The 14,564-nt window shown below is 48.6% G+C and overlaps 1 protein-coding gene across 4 annotated transcripts; it reads left to right on the top strand.

Annotated features, from left to right (window-relative positions):
• Positions 1 to 4,672: 4,672 nt before the first annotated feature.
• DACT1 (dishevelled binding antagonist of beta catenin 1) lies at positions 4,673 to 14,067 on the top strand. 4 transcript variants are annotated; one of them, XM_052695541.1, is made up of 4 exons: positions 4,673 to 5,041; positions 7,089 to 7,221; positions 8,801 to 8,863; positions 11,309 to 14,067. In XM_052695541.1, exons 1-4 carry the CDS (start codon positions 4,715 to 4,717, stop codon positions 13,042 to 13,044), a joined length of 2,259 nt encoding a protein of 752 aa, XP_052551501.1. In that variant the 5' UTR covers positions 4,673 to 4,714; the 3' UTR covers positions 13,045 to 14,067. The 4 variants fall into 4 exon arrangements, with proteins under 4 accessions (XP_052551501.1, XP_052551499.1, XP_052551498.1 ...); XM_052695539.1 differs by having other exon boundaries at positions 11,195 to 14,067; XM_052695538.1 differs by having other exon boundaries at positions 8,801 to 8,956; positions 11,195 to 14,067.
• Positions 14,068 to 14,564: the final 497 nt, after the last annotated feature.

Here is a 14,564-nt window from a genome sequence, read left to right as displayed (position 1 = left end):
GAATATTTTAACTCTTGTGTTAAAGTTCCTAATTCATGCTTGATCAATTTGGCCTGTGCATCTTGTTGACAGCGTGACAATGCGTTAGTGCTGTACAAATGCAAGGAAATGAACACGGGATGAAGAAGCCTGAAAAGAGCAGGATGAATGCATCACAGGCATGCTGTAGTTACCCATCACCCACCCAAACTGGTTTTGTTTGACAAAACAAAACAAAAAACCAGGAAATACTGCCAGGACATTTTGCTTCAGTTTAGGTTATTTGCTAGAATTGTTTGTGGTTAGGAATGAGCGCAAGGTTCACTTGTAATAATAATGTAACCATGGCAATATGTAACACAAGCTGATGTCAGCCTGATTGGCTGATAAGATTTATGTCCTAATATATAATCCAAGGCAATTAAGAAATGATTAGAAAATTAACATTAGAATAGATTAAAATAAAGTATTAGAGGTCTCGTGGCAGCTGTGGGTCTTAAGCACAGTCCCCAAGTGGTTGTTTCTGGATAATGTATCACCCTGCCCCAGACGTGCTGCATTACAGCAAGGAAAGCAATTGCCTTCATTTTACAAACAGGGAATTGTAATGTTCCTCTTAATTTCTGCAATTTCCTGCACTCATTTCAGTGTGGCCAGTCAGAAATTAACCTAGGAAAAACAACAGGTGGTATCTGCTCTCATTTCATCTAAAAGGAACTGAATGGTCAGGAGGGCTGGAGCATGAAAAGACAACTGCGTGCATCAGGATGTGGGCTTTGCTTGCTATCTCAGGCAATCAGCAGTGAGATGGGCAGCTGGAACTCTTGCCTCTTTGATGCCTCAGTTTCTCTGTTGGCAAAATGCATGGAGATGGCAGCTCTAGCAAAACCCTGGAGCTGAATCTATGTGTGTTAGTCTTACTGCCCATCTTTCTTGGGACCACTGTTATATGACCAATGGCAGCCATCTGCTGTTTCTCATCTCATAAGCTCTGTGGGGCAGAGCCATTTATTTGCAGCATTGCTCCCACCTGGCAATACAATCGTTAAGAGGTGAGCCAGGATAATCAAAGAAGACAAGCATTTTCATAACCGCCTCTGCACCAAGCAGAATTACACCTCTCAACACATCCTAGCAACAGAGCTCTTCCTTCACATTCCCTCTTTCTTTGCAAACAACTCACTGACTCCATCCGTGCAGCTTCCACGTGCAAGTTTAAGACAGACAGACTGGGAGGCCCTGGCACAGCTGCCCAGAGCTGTGGGTGCCCCATCCCTGCAGGTGCCCAAGGCCATGGATGGGGCCACGGGCAGCCTGAGCTGGTGAGGCACAACCCGACCTGTGGGAGGGAGTTGGAACTAGATGATCCAACCCAAACCGTTCTATGTTTCTACGTTTTTTCTTGGGGGATTTTCAGTTGATTAACCCAGTGAAGGCACAGCCACTGGACAGTGAAGTGTAAGAGTAAGTCCTTCAGGTGTTCGGTAGGCCAGGAGAGGAAATGCTTCCTGATTTGGAGACTTTTTTTCATAAGAGCTCTATTGTTTAGCCCTTACCAAGAGTTTTGGGATGTTTCGTTTGCTGAGATAGAGGCCTCCAAAAGTCAGCCAGTTGGAGCTCATCTGAGGACTTGGAACCTCCCTCTTGCTTCACGCTGTCTCTTCTCTGGAACAAATGACTGCAATGTAACTGGCAGGGGAGGAGCCAATCTTCCCAGTCCCCTTGTTCCTACTTTGACTACAGCAAATGTTTTACATGAGGATGATACCTAGCAAACGCAACCTTTTGTCCAGCCTCTCCTCTCACTTCCCTCCTCTGGTTCCATTTTTCATCTATATTCCACTACCTGTCCTGCTGCTTACAGACTCTTTATGTAGAATCACAGGAACATGCAATCATTAAGGTTGGAAAAGATCTCCAAGATCCCCATGCCCAACTTCAGCCCACCTCTCCCCCCCATCCCATGCCCACTGCCCACGTCTCTCAGTGCCACATCTCCATGGTTCTGCAGCACCTCCAGGGTGGTGACCCCACTGCTCCCTGGGCAGCCGTGCCACTGCATCACCACTCTTTTGAGAAGAAATGTTTCCTAAAATCCAACCTGAACCTCCTCTGGAGCAAGTTGAGGCCGTTACTTCTCATCTTAAAGCTGCTTTCTGCACAGTATTTCCCTAACCAAATTAGAGGGGCTGTATTTCATGCTCATTCTCTTTGGTCTTCCTGCTGCCTTCAAATTCTGTCTTCCTGGGTTCTCCCGCTGCTCTCCTCCATGCTGCTCATCTTGCTGGCTGCTCATCATACACCTCTTGCACTGCTGTCCAGCCTTTTAAATCCTACTACTTCTCTGGCACTTTATTATTTCTCTGTCCATGTGTTGAAACCTGAGCATCTCTGCTACGGACTACCCTTCCCTTCCTCTGTGGTGCTCCCAGCCAAGCGGTGAGTTTGGTTTAGTAGAGCCACGCTGCATTCTGCTCTCCATGTGATGCGTGCAGCTGACAGGTTTGGCAGTCCTCGTGTTGCTTTTTCTTCCTGCAACTGATGCGCCGCGAAGGATGAACACAGAAATGTAAGCAGGGAGAACAGGAGACTGGCAGCATCCTGTCCTCTTCAGAGTGGCTTGGGAAGGAGGAATCGGACAGAAATCTGCAGTAAGTGGCAAAATAAATAAATGTGAGCATTAAGGCAGCAGCTAGCTAGTGTTGCATTTTATATTTGAAGTTATGTCCACCTTGCACAGTGCACAATAGCACAGAAAGAGCTGAAATAGCTCTGCATAAATATTGCATGAAGCCTTATGCACAAATGTATACGAAGCACAGAGCTACCTGCAAAATCTGGCTGAAGAGCATGAAGGAAAATGTGGACACTCTGTGGTTCCCTATCTGGAGAGCTGCTGGAACTGGCCTGGGGAGGTAACTGGCATTGCAACACAGCTTTCAGCATAAACATATTCAGAGGGTGCTTTGTGCCAAGCGCCACGCAGGAGATAAAGCCATGGAGCAGGCTTTTGGGTCAGAAGTGGTGCCCTATATGTTGTGGCGCTGGCACTGAGGCTGCTGTTTGTGGGCAGGGAGAAGTAGCGTAAATAGAGGAGTGGAGGTGTTTTTGTTTCCAGTTTTATTCAGCAACCTCAGTCAACCTTTTGCCCTTGGGGTATCCCCTTGTCCTTTCAGTGGGTTCTCTCCAAGGCTGCAATTTCATGGTCTCTTGAATCCGGAGCGATACTGCTCCCCTGTTTCTGCTGCCACATGCAACTCCACCTACATCAGCAGCAGAACAGGATCTACACATCGCTGTGCTGAGCACCTGCTGTCCATGCCCGGTGTATCTCAGAGGTGTTTCTTTGGGCTGGTTGTGTGCTGGAGTTGTTTTTAGACTCAACCATCCTCCGCTCTGATGTGCGTGGCCTCAAACGTTTGGGAGGGACCAAGGGCTGGCTGTGGATGGCCTTTTTAGAAAGCAGTTTGCATTGGTTTGAAATGACTGTGAAATAACAATCTGGATTTACTGCAGGCTCTTTGTGACAAGGACCACCACCTGCAGTGGATGAAGCAGGTGCCTCGCACCTCACAATGTACCCGTGTGCTGCAGACAGCGTGGCAGCAGGAGGATAACCTCATCTGAGAGCTCTCAGAGCCAGCACACCACAGCCACAGCCTGAGCAGCACAGGGTGAGCATTTCGCTATGCCCATAATGGCTGAGCCACCCTATGGCAGACGAGCGTGCTTCCAAACAAACCCCACATTGTGAAGGGCTCCCTGAATGCTTCCTTCTCTCCCCTTCCATTCTCTACCCCTCAGAACAAGCCTGGAATTCAGTTTTTGTGCTATTTGCAGTGTAACATTTTCCTTTTTTTTATCTTCACTGTCTGCATTTTTCCCCCTCCCTCTTTCTACTGCCTGCCCATTGCAAATCTAATTGCACATCCCAGCCTGCAATTAGTTAATGTGCCCTCTGAAGTTCACTTCGTTATGGCTTTTTGGGCTGTGCAGCAAAACACCTCTCCGCTGCTTTGATCCCTGTGCCCATGCTGCAGCCAGCACCAACAAGATACCATTCTGCCCTTTGTTTTTCAGCTTCAGTACCTTCTCCTCATCCTGTCACTCATTCAGGTGGGATATCGGCATCATAGAATTGTTTGAGTTGCAAAGGACCCTTACAGGACGTCTGGTCCCACTCCCTTGCAATGAACAGGGACACCCACAGCTCCATCAGGTATTCAGAGCCCATCCAGCCTGACCTTGAGTGTCTGCAGGTATGGGGCACCACCACCTCTCTGGGCAACCTGTGCCTCACTACTTTTCTTGTGAAAAACTTACATCCAATCTAAATCTCCTCTTTTGGTTTGGAACCATTTCCCCTTGTCCCATCGCAACAGCCCCCACTGAAGATTCCTGTTTCAAACCCGTCGTGCTGCTGCTGGGGCGTGATCCAGAACTGGAGATTTTGGGAAGACAGCGAGGACCTTTCGGAGGAGCAGATGGGCTCCGTCTCCTTCCAGTGGCTCACCGCGGGCAAGACGGACCCCGACGGGGGCTCGGGCGGGGAGGCGGAGCGCTGCGGTCGCAGGAGGTGGAGGAGGACGAGGAAGCGGGCGTGGAGCCCGGGGAGCCCGAGGAGGGCGGAGCGGCGGTGGGCGGGCGCGGGGCGGCGGCAGCCGGGGAGGGAGCCGGGCGCCCCGCGGCCCATTCGCGAGCCGTAGCGGCGGCGGAGCGGAGCGGCGGAGCCGCGATGAAGCCGAGCCCGGCAGCGGCCGCCGCCGCGGCGGGACCGGGGTTGGGGCAGGCGGCGGGGGGACCCGATGCTCGCTGGAGGGAGAAGGGCGAAGCGGAGGCTGAGAGGCAGCGAACCCGCGAGCGGCTGGAGGCTACGCTGGCCGGGCTGGGCGAGCTGGAGTACCTGAGGCAGCGGCAGGAGCTGCTGGTGAAGAGCCTCCTGCTGCGGAGAGCCCCGGGAGCGCAGGGCGGCCGCGGGGAGCAGCAGGGCGAGGGGCCGCCGCCGCGCAGTCTGGAGGAGAAGTTCCTGGAGGAGAACATCCTCCTGCTGCGGCGGCAGCTGGTGAGCCGGGCACGGGGGGCTGGGGCGGGGAACGTAGCCGCGTCCCGCGGCACCGAGCCGGTCCGGGGGATGCTGCGGTGCTCCCCGGGGAGTGCGTGCCGGGCTCCGTTATCCCGCCGCCTGCCCGTCCCAGCCGTGCCCGCTGCCCGCAGCATCCCTCGGGGACGCGCCACGGCGACAAACGGGCGGAGGACGCCGGCACGGCACGGCACGGCACGGGAGAGCCGGCGTTCGAGCGGAGCACGGCGGCGGCCCCGGCTCTGGCGGAGGTTCCCTTCTTGCTTCGGTTTGGTTCCCTGAGCCGGGCTGGAGGCTGCCTGACCCGACTTCCATTCAAGGCAAGAGATGCGCTCCCGTTGCCTTGAATGGAAGTTAGAAGCGAGCTCCTGGGTTGGAACCCCGAGAGGTGGTAACGAGCGCTCTGGCACGGCCCGGATCGGGCGCCTTAAAAGAAGGGATGCTTTTGTTGGGAAGGCGCTTTGTCGCTTCTGTGGGAAGAGATGGAAGGCGGCAAGAAGCGGCAGATCATTTTTCAATGAAAATAGCGTACAGCTGTGCCTGGCCTTCTTTTGTGCACGGCTCAGCATTTGCTTTCACCGAGGGAGAAGCAGGACTGCGTGATTTATTTGCTTGTTTCCCCCCCTCCCTCTCTTTTTTTTTTTTTTTTAATTTTATTTTATTTTTATTTTTTTGCTTCTTTTGGCTTTGGCACATTCACTGTGCCATTTCAAGAATGGTTTCCCTCTACAAAATGCCAGTGAAACGATCTTGCTGCTTGCACAGTAAGGGATGCCAAAGAGCCGTATTGAAGTAGCGGGGATTCACTGCCCCCACTTCCTTCCCCCCCAAAAAAAAAGGGATCCTTGATAATGATCCATTCGTGCACTTGACATTGCAGACTGGGACCAACCACACTGCTGGTTGGGGATGCTGGTGGCAGTAGGTGGCGCAGAGTCACCACCCAAACCCTCTGCTCTGAAAGGTGGGCAAAGGTTGGCTCGTCCCTTTGGTTCTCCAAGGATGGTGTTCAATGCCAGCACAGCTTCAAATGGCCTCGTTAATACTAGCAGCATTTACTTTCCCTTTGCTTGAGGATTGGCCCAGCCCCGGGGAAAGGTTGTCTTTGATTTAATGGGTCTAGAGCATCAAAACTCTTTGCTCTGAGCGTATCAGAGCACCGCTGGGCTCAGATCAAATGATGCACTTAGGGAAAAAAAGAGAAACCTCCCTTCTGCTTCCCCCAAAGTCAGAGCTATTAAAGAGTATGAAGCAGAACAGGTGATGGATAAGCAACACTGTAATACACACAGGGAAACTGATTGCTTGACCGTGGGTTAATGACTGCCTCACAAAATCATTTCTTACTGCTCATTTTATGCCATCAAATTCCCTTCATAAATAGCCCTAAAGTTCATCTCCCAGCAATTTTGTACAATTATAATGGGAGAAGAGGAAGAATGACCCTTCCTGTTGGCACTGCTAAACTAATAAAAGGGCTGCAGTCCCAGCTCTGGGAATCCTGCTGCCTATATGGTGGAACATGGCCTTACACTGCAGCAGAACGAGGCGGTTCCCTCATGACACACACTTGTTGGCAGAGCTGTTCCATCCCATTGTGTGAACAGATGTGTGCTCTGACTGGATCACTGTGCTGGTGAACATCCCCTGTTACATTGGCAAGGCTGTATTTTCACTGAAGGGACCCATTTTGTATGCACAGGTCTGGTTATACCATATCATACAGAACAGCTTTGTTGTTACAGCTGTGTTCTTGCAACAGAGTGCTTTGCCAGCACAGTGTATTGTGGGGCATGCTCCTTATGTAGAACAGGCTGGAAGAGGCTGGAGTGGAGTGCCTGCATAATTCTTCAGTTAAGTATTTATCCAGAGGGCCTATCTAGAATGTCAGGGCTTTCTCCTGTTTTTATCATTATTTTTTAAAGAAAAAGGGATTCACATGGCCTTGAATGCAGAAGGCTGATTGTCCTTGGAACCCCTTCATGCTTGCCCCACTGAAGCAGCTGATGTTTGCCATCTTGTTTTCCAGAACTGCTTGAGGAGGAGGGATGCTGGCCTATTAAATCAGTTGCAAGAGCTAGATAAGCAAATTAGTGACCTCCGTCTGGACGTGGAAAAAACGACAGATGAACACCTTGAGACAGACAGTCGTCCAAGTTCAGGTGAGGCCAATGGTCAGCGTGACGGAGCCCCCCATGGTACCTGGAATTAAGCTGCCTGCAGTTCTTAGTGTTGCCACCACGAATGTCTGTGACACGTTCATGCTCTGATAATTAGTGCCAACTGGGAAAGTTCACCTGCTGCTGGAAAGGCTGCTGTTTTTCGGCAGAGAAATGTTTCAGGCTGAATTAAGATTTTCGCTGTTTGGGTCAATTTTTTTCTCAAGGCCACCCACAAAACTTCCATTCCTCCTGCATATTAGGAAGGAGGTTGCAGGGCAAGTGGCAAAAGGAAGCACTTGTGGCAGAGGAAAGATGTCAGAGTTGATCTTATAACCAGATGGAGTGCTGAGTCTAATAATTTAATCCCTGTTGTATTGAGTTTCATTCTGTTCTGACTGCATTGGAGCCAGTAAATGGTATTCAACTGTGGGGAGCCTTCCACAGAGGATCTAGGCTTGTTCTGACAGCATTGAGGAGTGGAGGACCTACCAAGCAATCACTTGCACTGTTAAAACCATTGCTTAGTTCTTATTTGAACTTGACTCGTTCCCATACTGATGTTTCAAATGCTTTTTCCCTGTAGACTAAGGTCTTTCTACTGCCAAGCCTTTTCTCCTCTTGGAGGTGCTATATATTTTAATTCCCAGGCTTTTTTGATGAGCTAAACAGGTCAGTTCATTAAGTCATTGGTTTCAAGGCATTTTTCCAAGCTCTTAAATAGTTTTATGGCTCCATTCCAGTTTTTTTAGCTTTGTTTTAAGCTTGCTAGATTTGAGGACTAGGCACACTGTTCTAATGTCTTTCTTACCACTGCCATGTAGGCTGGTGAAGTCATTTCCCACCTGCTATTCATTAGTCTCTTTGTACATCCAACAATCTCGTTAGCCTTTTTTTTGGCCATACCATTAAGCTTGATTGAGCTACTTTTCCATGCTGACTAAGTCCTTTCCAGGAGTATCATTTTCCAGAATGCATCCTCATTCTGTAGACATGCCCAGAATTCCTTTTTCCTAAATGTGCAATTTAAGTCTTGTTTATAGTGTGTTGCATTTTTCTAAAGTAGACCTGGTTTACCTGGAAGTTTTTCTGCCTGCACTCCTTTCTTGTCATCCTAAATACTACATGTTTGTCCAGAACTTTGATGAAAATAATGGATAGCATTGGCCCCAACTCTTGGCAAAGATCTGCAGTCAAGTGATAGCTGGGGAGTTTGCGGTGGAAGGTAGAATGCACTGTTACATGAGTGGGCTGGCCAACACAGCCTTGAGCCTTCTTGCTAAAATCCATAATCCCCTGTTAAAGTTAAAACCTCAACCCCTATAAAAGCTTAAAAAAAAAACAGTTTAAGATTTCATATGTTGAGCAAAGTTGTGTTCTTTTAAGTGCTTTACTGTTAAACGGGATTCTTTGTAAGGATATTACTAAATTGTGCGCTGTTTTTTTGGACGACTGAATGAAATCCCCATACTAATTGCAAGAGTAAGCCAACATAAACATGAGCTGCACTGCTTTTTTAGGGGCACAAATGGTAACTTTATGTAGACATAACTAATATAAATGCAAACTCTTATTTTTGCAGGGTTTTATGAGCTGAGTGATGGAGCTTCTGGATCGCTCTCCAATTCGTCTAACTCTGTCTTCAGTGAGTGTTTATCCAGTTGCCATTCTAGCACTTGCTTTTGCAGCCCTTTGGAGGCAACACTGAATATCTCAGATGGACGCCCTAAATCTGCAGGTATAGTAAAAGCAGGTCGAATGCATCATACTCCAGGAGGTGGCTTTGGCTTTGGAAATACTGCCTCAGGAGTATCTGGGTTGGATTAACCCTTCTTCTTTCCATTTGACGTGCTGTGCTCTGAAAAGATTCCAGTGCCTATCATGTACATGTGTTGCAAAGAAGGACTGTTTCTTCTCCACTGCTTGTGAATCTGCCCCTCTAAGCACATGAAAATAACGTGTGAAAATATGGCAGCTGCTCTACCCAGCAGAGGGCAGTGGTACATATGCACAAAAACACATTAGTCGGCTAATTTCTCGTGATTTCTTTAAGAAAAGCATTTCTACTAAACAGCAATGATTAGAGGTACCTCTGCAGCCATGCGATATAGATGTACCGTTGTCATTGCTGAAAGTGACTGAGTAGGGAGCTAGCTGCAGGTTGCAAGTCGTTCTGTTTGCAGCAGTCTTTTGTTCAGTTCTGATGGTCCTCAACACCCAGGTGACTGAGCTTTGTTCTCCATTTATATATTAGAGACGAATAGACATCACGAACAGACTAAAAGTACTTTGTCTCTTTGGCACAGAGCTGTCGAATTTCCTTTGACATTAGGCTGAAGTTGCAATCTTTTAACATGTATGACAGTAAAATAGGAAGGCCACCTCTGTCTGTTGTCCAGGAAGGACACTTCAGTAGGACTTCTGTGATTGAGCATTACTGCTTGACATCACAGTCATGCTCATTCAGAAGCCTTAGTCCAGTCTGGGTTGTGGAGGATGCTCCTAACCATAGTATTTCCAATTTCCATTCTGCTCTTTAAGGTTAACTTATAGTGAAATTTTATGAATCAAGGATAAAATACTTCAAGCTCTTCTGACTCAGAAATGGGAAAATTCAGCCTGGGATACATTGATTCTGAGATGCTGAGAACTCCTCTAAGTTATCCTTTGAGCAGCTTGAGGTAATTTAATGTTCCCTGTTGAAAAGTATATCAGCCAAACATAAAAACATGCACAGGGCTTTTCAGCAGATTACTTTCCTTTTTTTTTTTTTTTCTGTATGCAACACAAAAGTCTAAAGCTCCCGTTAATCATGCTGTCTCATTTATAGGAATGAAATTTCTCAGTCTGGCATGTTTCAAAGAAGTCTTTTTGGCAACATTTCCTGACTCTGACATAGAATTTAGGAAATGTGGGAAAACTGGGAGGTGATCTGGAGGAAGTTCCTGTTCTTGATTTCCCTTTCTCTCCTGCCCACACAGGAGCATCATCGTTATCAGCTAATTTCATCAAAGTATGTGAGACCTCTTTTGAAATAAACTTAAGATAAGGAGCAAGCACTGAGCTTTCAAATTTGAGCACTCTGGCTGAAGTTTCTAGCCCAAGGGTAGAAAACAGGACTGACAGTGATCTGCCAGGATCGTTTAGGTTGTCCCTCTAACCAAGAAGATCAAGCGAACTAGACCTTAATAAAATCATGATCTTAGGTGCTTGGATTGAAGCCTTGCTGCTAAGGTTGCTTATATCCGACGTAAGTGCCTTAGTTATTAAATCTGACTCATGCATCTTGAAAGGCACTGGATTTCTCTTAAAGAACTCTCTTTGCAGAGCCAAGGCCTGGGTACTGGCTGTATTGACCTGCACTCTTGTACTTACGTGGAAATATTAGCCTATTTCCCATTCTTTAATTCTTTATTGTTCAAAGTGAACTGACATTATTACAGTCATAAAACAGGTAGGATGCTCATGTTAATAATCTGGATTTTCTTTTATATTCCAAGATATACTTGGAAAAATATGGAAGTGAAGCTTGTCAATAAGCTAGAAGCAATTTATTGGTCTCTTGTCCATGTTTTCATGTTTCCCTTTGCATTTAACAGAGTAAAATATAAAACTCATGCATGCTGAGACCCACAGTGAGTTATACAAGTGACTGTGTAGCACAGAAACGTGGCGTTTAAGTGGCTTGGATGTAGAACAAGAAGCTCTCAGCAGCCTGGACCCAAGAGGGCTCTGGGTTTTATTTTTTCAGTGAAGAAGTCGTGTTGGCACAAACCCTCCATAGATGCAGTTAGGAAGAAACCCTCAGACCCTTTTACAGCTGTTGAACAGCATCCCTGAGTGTGAGGTTTCTCCTATTTGAACAGCAGTGCTGTAGTGAAAGCGTTTGTGTAGATGAGTCCGGTGCTCCTGACAGCATGTGAAAAGCAGCAGAACTGTCACTGGCAAGCTCTAAACTCTTCTAAATGCCTTTCAGATCTCATAGGCTGGATGGATTATAATAAAGAAAGCCAACATGAGGACCAGACCGCGGGCTCTGTGTGTCGCTCTTTGTCCACACCGCACTCAAATTCCCTCGATGTCGTTGCAGATGTCCACCCAAAGTACCAGTGCGATCTGGTGTCTAAAAACGGGAGTGACGTCTACCGGTACCCCAGCCCACTCCATGCGGTAGCTGTGCAGAGTCCTATGTTCCTTCTCCCTGTGACTGAGAACCCGCAGCGAGAAGAGGAGAGGCTTGGCTGTGACATTACCGATGTTTGCACCGGATCTGAAACAGACTCAGGAAAAGCAACCGATGCCTTTCTCCCGCCGGGCTCCTGGCCTGCCTCGTGCCCGTCTGCCAGCAAGAGGATAGATGGCTACATCTTAAGCCTGGTTCAGAGAAAGACTCACTCTGTAAGGACTAACAAACCAAGGACAAGTCTCAACGCCGATCCCACCAAAGGGATCTTGCGACACGGCAGCATGTGTGTCAGGCAGGCTGCCGGGGCGGTTTCACACAGCAACGTGGTGAACCTGAAGAGCGCGAAGCAAGTGAGCTTGCCATCCAGCGGGGCAACTGCTTCAGAGAACACGGCTCCCTCCCCGCTCAAGCAGAGGCCGAGGGAAGCAGGTGGCGAGCAGGTGGAGAGCAGAAAGGTGCTTTTGCCAGCGGCTTTTCCACCCAGCGAACTCCAGAGCAAGCAGCAGCCGCGGGGTGCCAAGGCGGTGCCTGCAGAGCTCAGCCGGCACGCGGTGGCTGCCACGGGGGATGTCTCCAAGGATGGCAGCCAGCACTTCGCTGCATCTCCCAAAGAGAGCCCAGGGAAGCCGGTGGTGCTGCAGCCAGAGACCAGGGTCAGCCAGCCGCCCAAAAAGGTCCTGCTGAAGGGCGGCTCGCAGGCGGCTCACTCGTCGTCGCCTCCTGTGGAGGAGAGGCCCGCGCTGGACTTCAAAAGCGAGGGCTCTTCCTCTCAGAGCCTCGATGACGGATTGCTGGTGAACGCCCAGTACATCCCAGCCCAGCAGCAAAGCGTTAAGCTCCACAAAGGCACCAGGAACGTCAAGATTTTGAAAAGCTCTGCGCTGAAGCACAGGCCACACCTCGCCAACGGGCTCGAGAACGGTGCTCAGGCCTTGCGGGAGAAAGGCAAGCCAACCGGCAAGAAGTGCCGCTTTCCCGATGAGTTGGATACAAATAAGAAACTGAAAAAGCCCTCCTCAAGGGGGAAGCGCGGCGGCGGTCTGCAGCCAGAGTCAGGCCTCCAAGGGCGGCCAGCCAGTCTGCATAAATCTGTGGTCAGGTCTCACGGACACGGCCGGGAGGTGGTGGTGGCCAAACCAAAACACAAGCGGGCCGACTACCGCCGGTGGAAGTCTTCAGCGGAGATCTCCTACGAGGAGGCGCTGCGGAGGGCAAGGAGGAACCGACGGGACGGCGTAGGAGTCTACGCTCAAGTTCCTCTGCCATATGTCAGCCCTTACGCCTACGTGGCCAGTGACTCGGAGTATTCGGCAGAGTGCGAGTCTCTGTTCCACTCCACAGTGGTGGACACGAGTGAGGATGAGCAGAGCAACTACACAACGAACTGCTTCGGAGACAGCGAGTCCAGCCTGAGCGAGGTGGAGTTCGTCGGGGAGAGCACCACCACCAGTGACTCTGATGAGAGCGGGGGTCTCATCTGGTCCCAGTTTGTCCAGACGCTCCCCATCCAGACCGTCACCGCTCCGGAGCTGCACGAAAACGCGGCAAAGGCCTTTGTCAAAATCAAAGCCTCCCATAACCTCAAGAAGAAAATCCTGCGCTTTCGGTCAGGCTCCCTGAAGCTCATGACGACCGTCTAGTGAAGTGACTTGGTGGAATGTATCTGTTTCTGCTTTTGGAAGCAAGGTGCTTTTGTGTACATATTACCACAGATTTTTTTTTTTTTTTTAATACAAATATTTAAAACTTAAGGTAAATTATGTCGCTTGTCTTCTGAACTTGGGTGGATACTAGTGCCTTTCAAATGGAAATAAAAGACCATTACACTTGTCTAAAAAACCATAACACTGCCATTTCAGTGGTGAACAGCCTCCAGTGCATAGTATCAGAAGGCTTGGAAAAAAAGGCTCATGTTTTGGGGAATGGATCATCCTTGCCTAGATTTTTCCAGTTCTGGGTCTTATACAGGGTATCAACAGCTTAAGGTCATAAATTTTTAGGGGAAAAGGGGGAGGGAGTGTGGGTGGTCTCAATGTTTTTGCTTGTCCCTTTCTGCTGCTCCTGGTGCCACATCTTGAACTTGTTCCTCCTGACAGTCCAGCCTGTTCTGTTTCTTTTTCTCATTGATTCTCTTCTTGAAGCTGGCCCTGTCCTCCCCCAACCTTCTCCCGTGAGGAAAGGGCTCCTGGTAAATCCATCTCCAAGGTTAAGTTGCCTTCTCAGGAGCGCACTCTGCTCTGATTTCCTGGGAGTCCCGGTGTGGACTGTGGTGTTGTTTGGAATAAACTGTTGGAGCAGCTGACCAAGGCTTAGTAACTTCAGTATATTGTGTAAAACTGCTTTTGAAAAGAAAAACAAACCATATGCATGTCACGTGCATGATTATCAGTAGTTTTAATATTCCTGTTGATGTCCAATTTACTGTACATCATCAATGGCTGTTTTTATATATATATATATCATTGTGTAAATTAATATAACACATCATATGCTGTAATAAACAGTCTGTTTTAATTTTTTTTTTAAGTTTGTTACATTGGGACAGACTCAATCTTACAATGGTTTTGTACTGGCGTTGTCACCACGTCAGTGTCTCTTTAATGTGGCCTGTTAACATTCCCTGGAATTCGGTCGTGCAGGAAATGGAGCAAGTTTAAAATGTTGCTGTGTGTGTGATTTGTGCTCTGAGAGAACTGGATAGCCATGGCTCTTCTTGTTCTTCCAGTGACTTGCATTTTTAAGGGCAGGATGGGACTGAGGACACTTCTGAAAGCTACTGTAGGGAGCCCAGTTTATCAGGGTGTTGGACTGGATGATCCCAGGGGATCCTTCCAAATTCTGCAATTCTGCAGTTCTTCAGGGTGTTGCTTATGAGCAGCTTGCATTGTGGAGCAGATGGAAATGTGATATTAATCCTCCTTGCTTCAGGGTGCTTGAAGACCTTGGTTGGTACAACTGAAGGGCGAATGGTAGGGTGCTGTAACCAAATGGATCTGTGTAATGCAGCAGGTGTGCCTCTGAAGTGATCGGTAAATGGATTGCCCAAAGTTGTGTGCTCAGGGTGCTCTGCCTGGCCAAGGAGAGCGTGAGCTTGGTGAACCTGGTAGGAATTTTTCGGGTGTGTGTGCAGCCCGTTTGGTCCACAGAACATCAGCAGAGA

This window comes from Tympanuchus pallidicinctus, unplaced genomic scaffold (assembly GCF_026119805.1).
Source record: "Tympanuchus pallidicinctus isolate F22 unplaced genomic scaffold, pur_lepc_1.0 scaffold3, whole genome shotgun sequence".
NCBI classification, from domain to species: Eukaryota; Metazoa; Chordata; class Aves; order Galliformes; family Phasianidae; genus Tympanuchus; species Tympanuchus pallidicinctus.
The sequence above is the reverse complement of the archived record's forward strand: the minus strand, read 5'-3'. Positions and strand labels throughout refer to the sequence as shown.

Excerpts from the sequence above, each read along its gene's own strand:
- DACT1 (XM_052695538.1), top strand. The coding sequence starts at position 4,715 with ATGAAGCCGAGCCCGGCAGCGGCCGCCGCCGCGGCGGGACCGGGGTTG. Across the intron at positions 7,222-8,800 it reads AGACAGTCGTCCAAGTTCAG|GGTTTTATGAGCTGAGTGAT; the intron begins GTGAGGCCAATG and ends TTATTTTTGCAG. Across the intron at positions 8,957-11,194 it reads TGGACGCCCTAAATCTGCAG|ATCTCATAGGCTGGATGGAT; the intron begins GTATAGTAAAAG and ends AATGCCTTTCAG.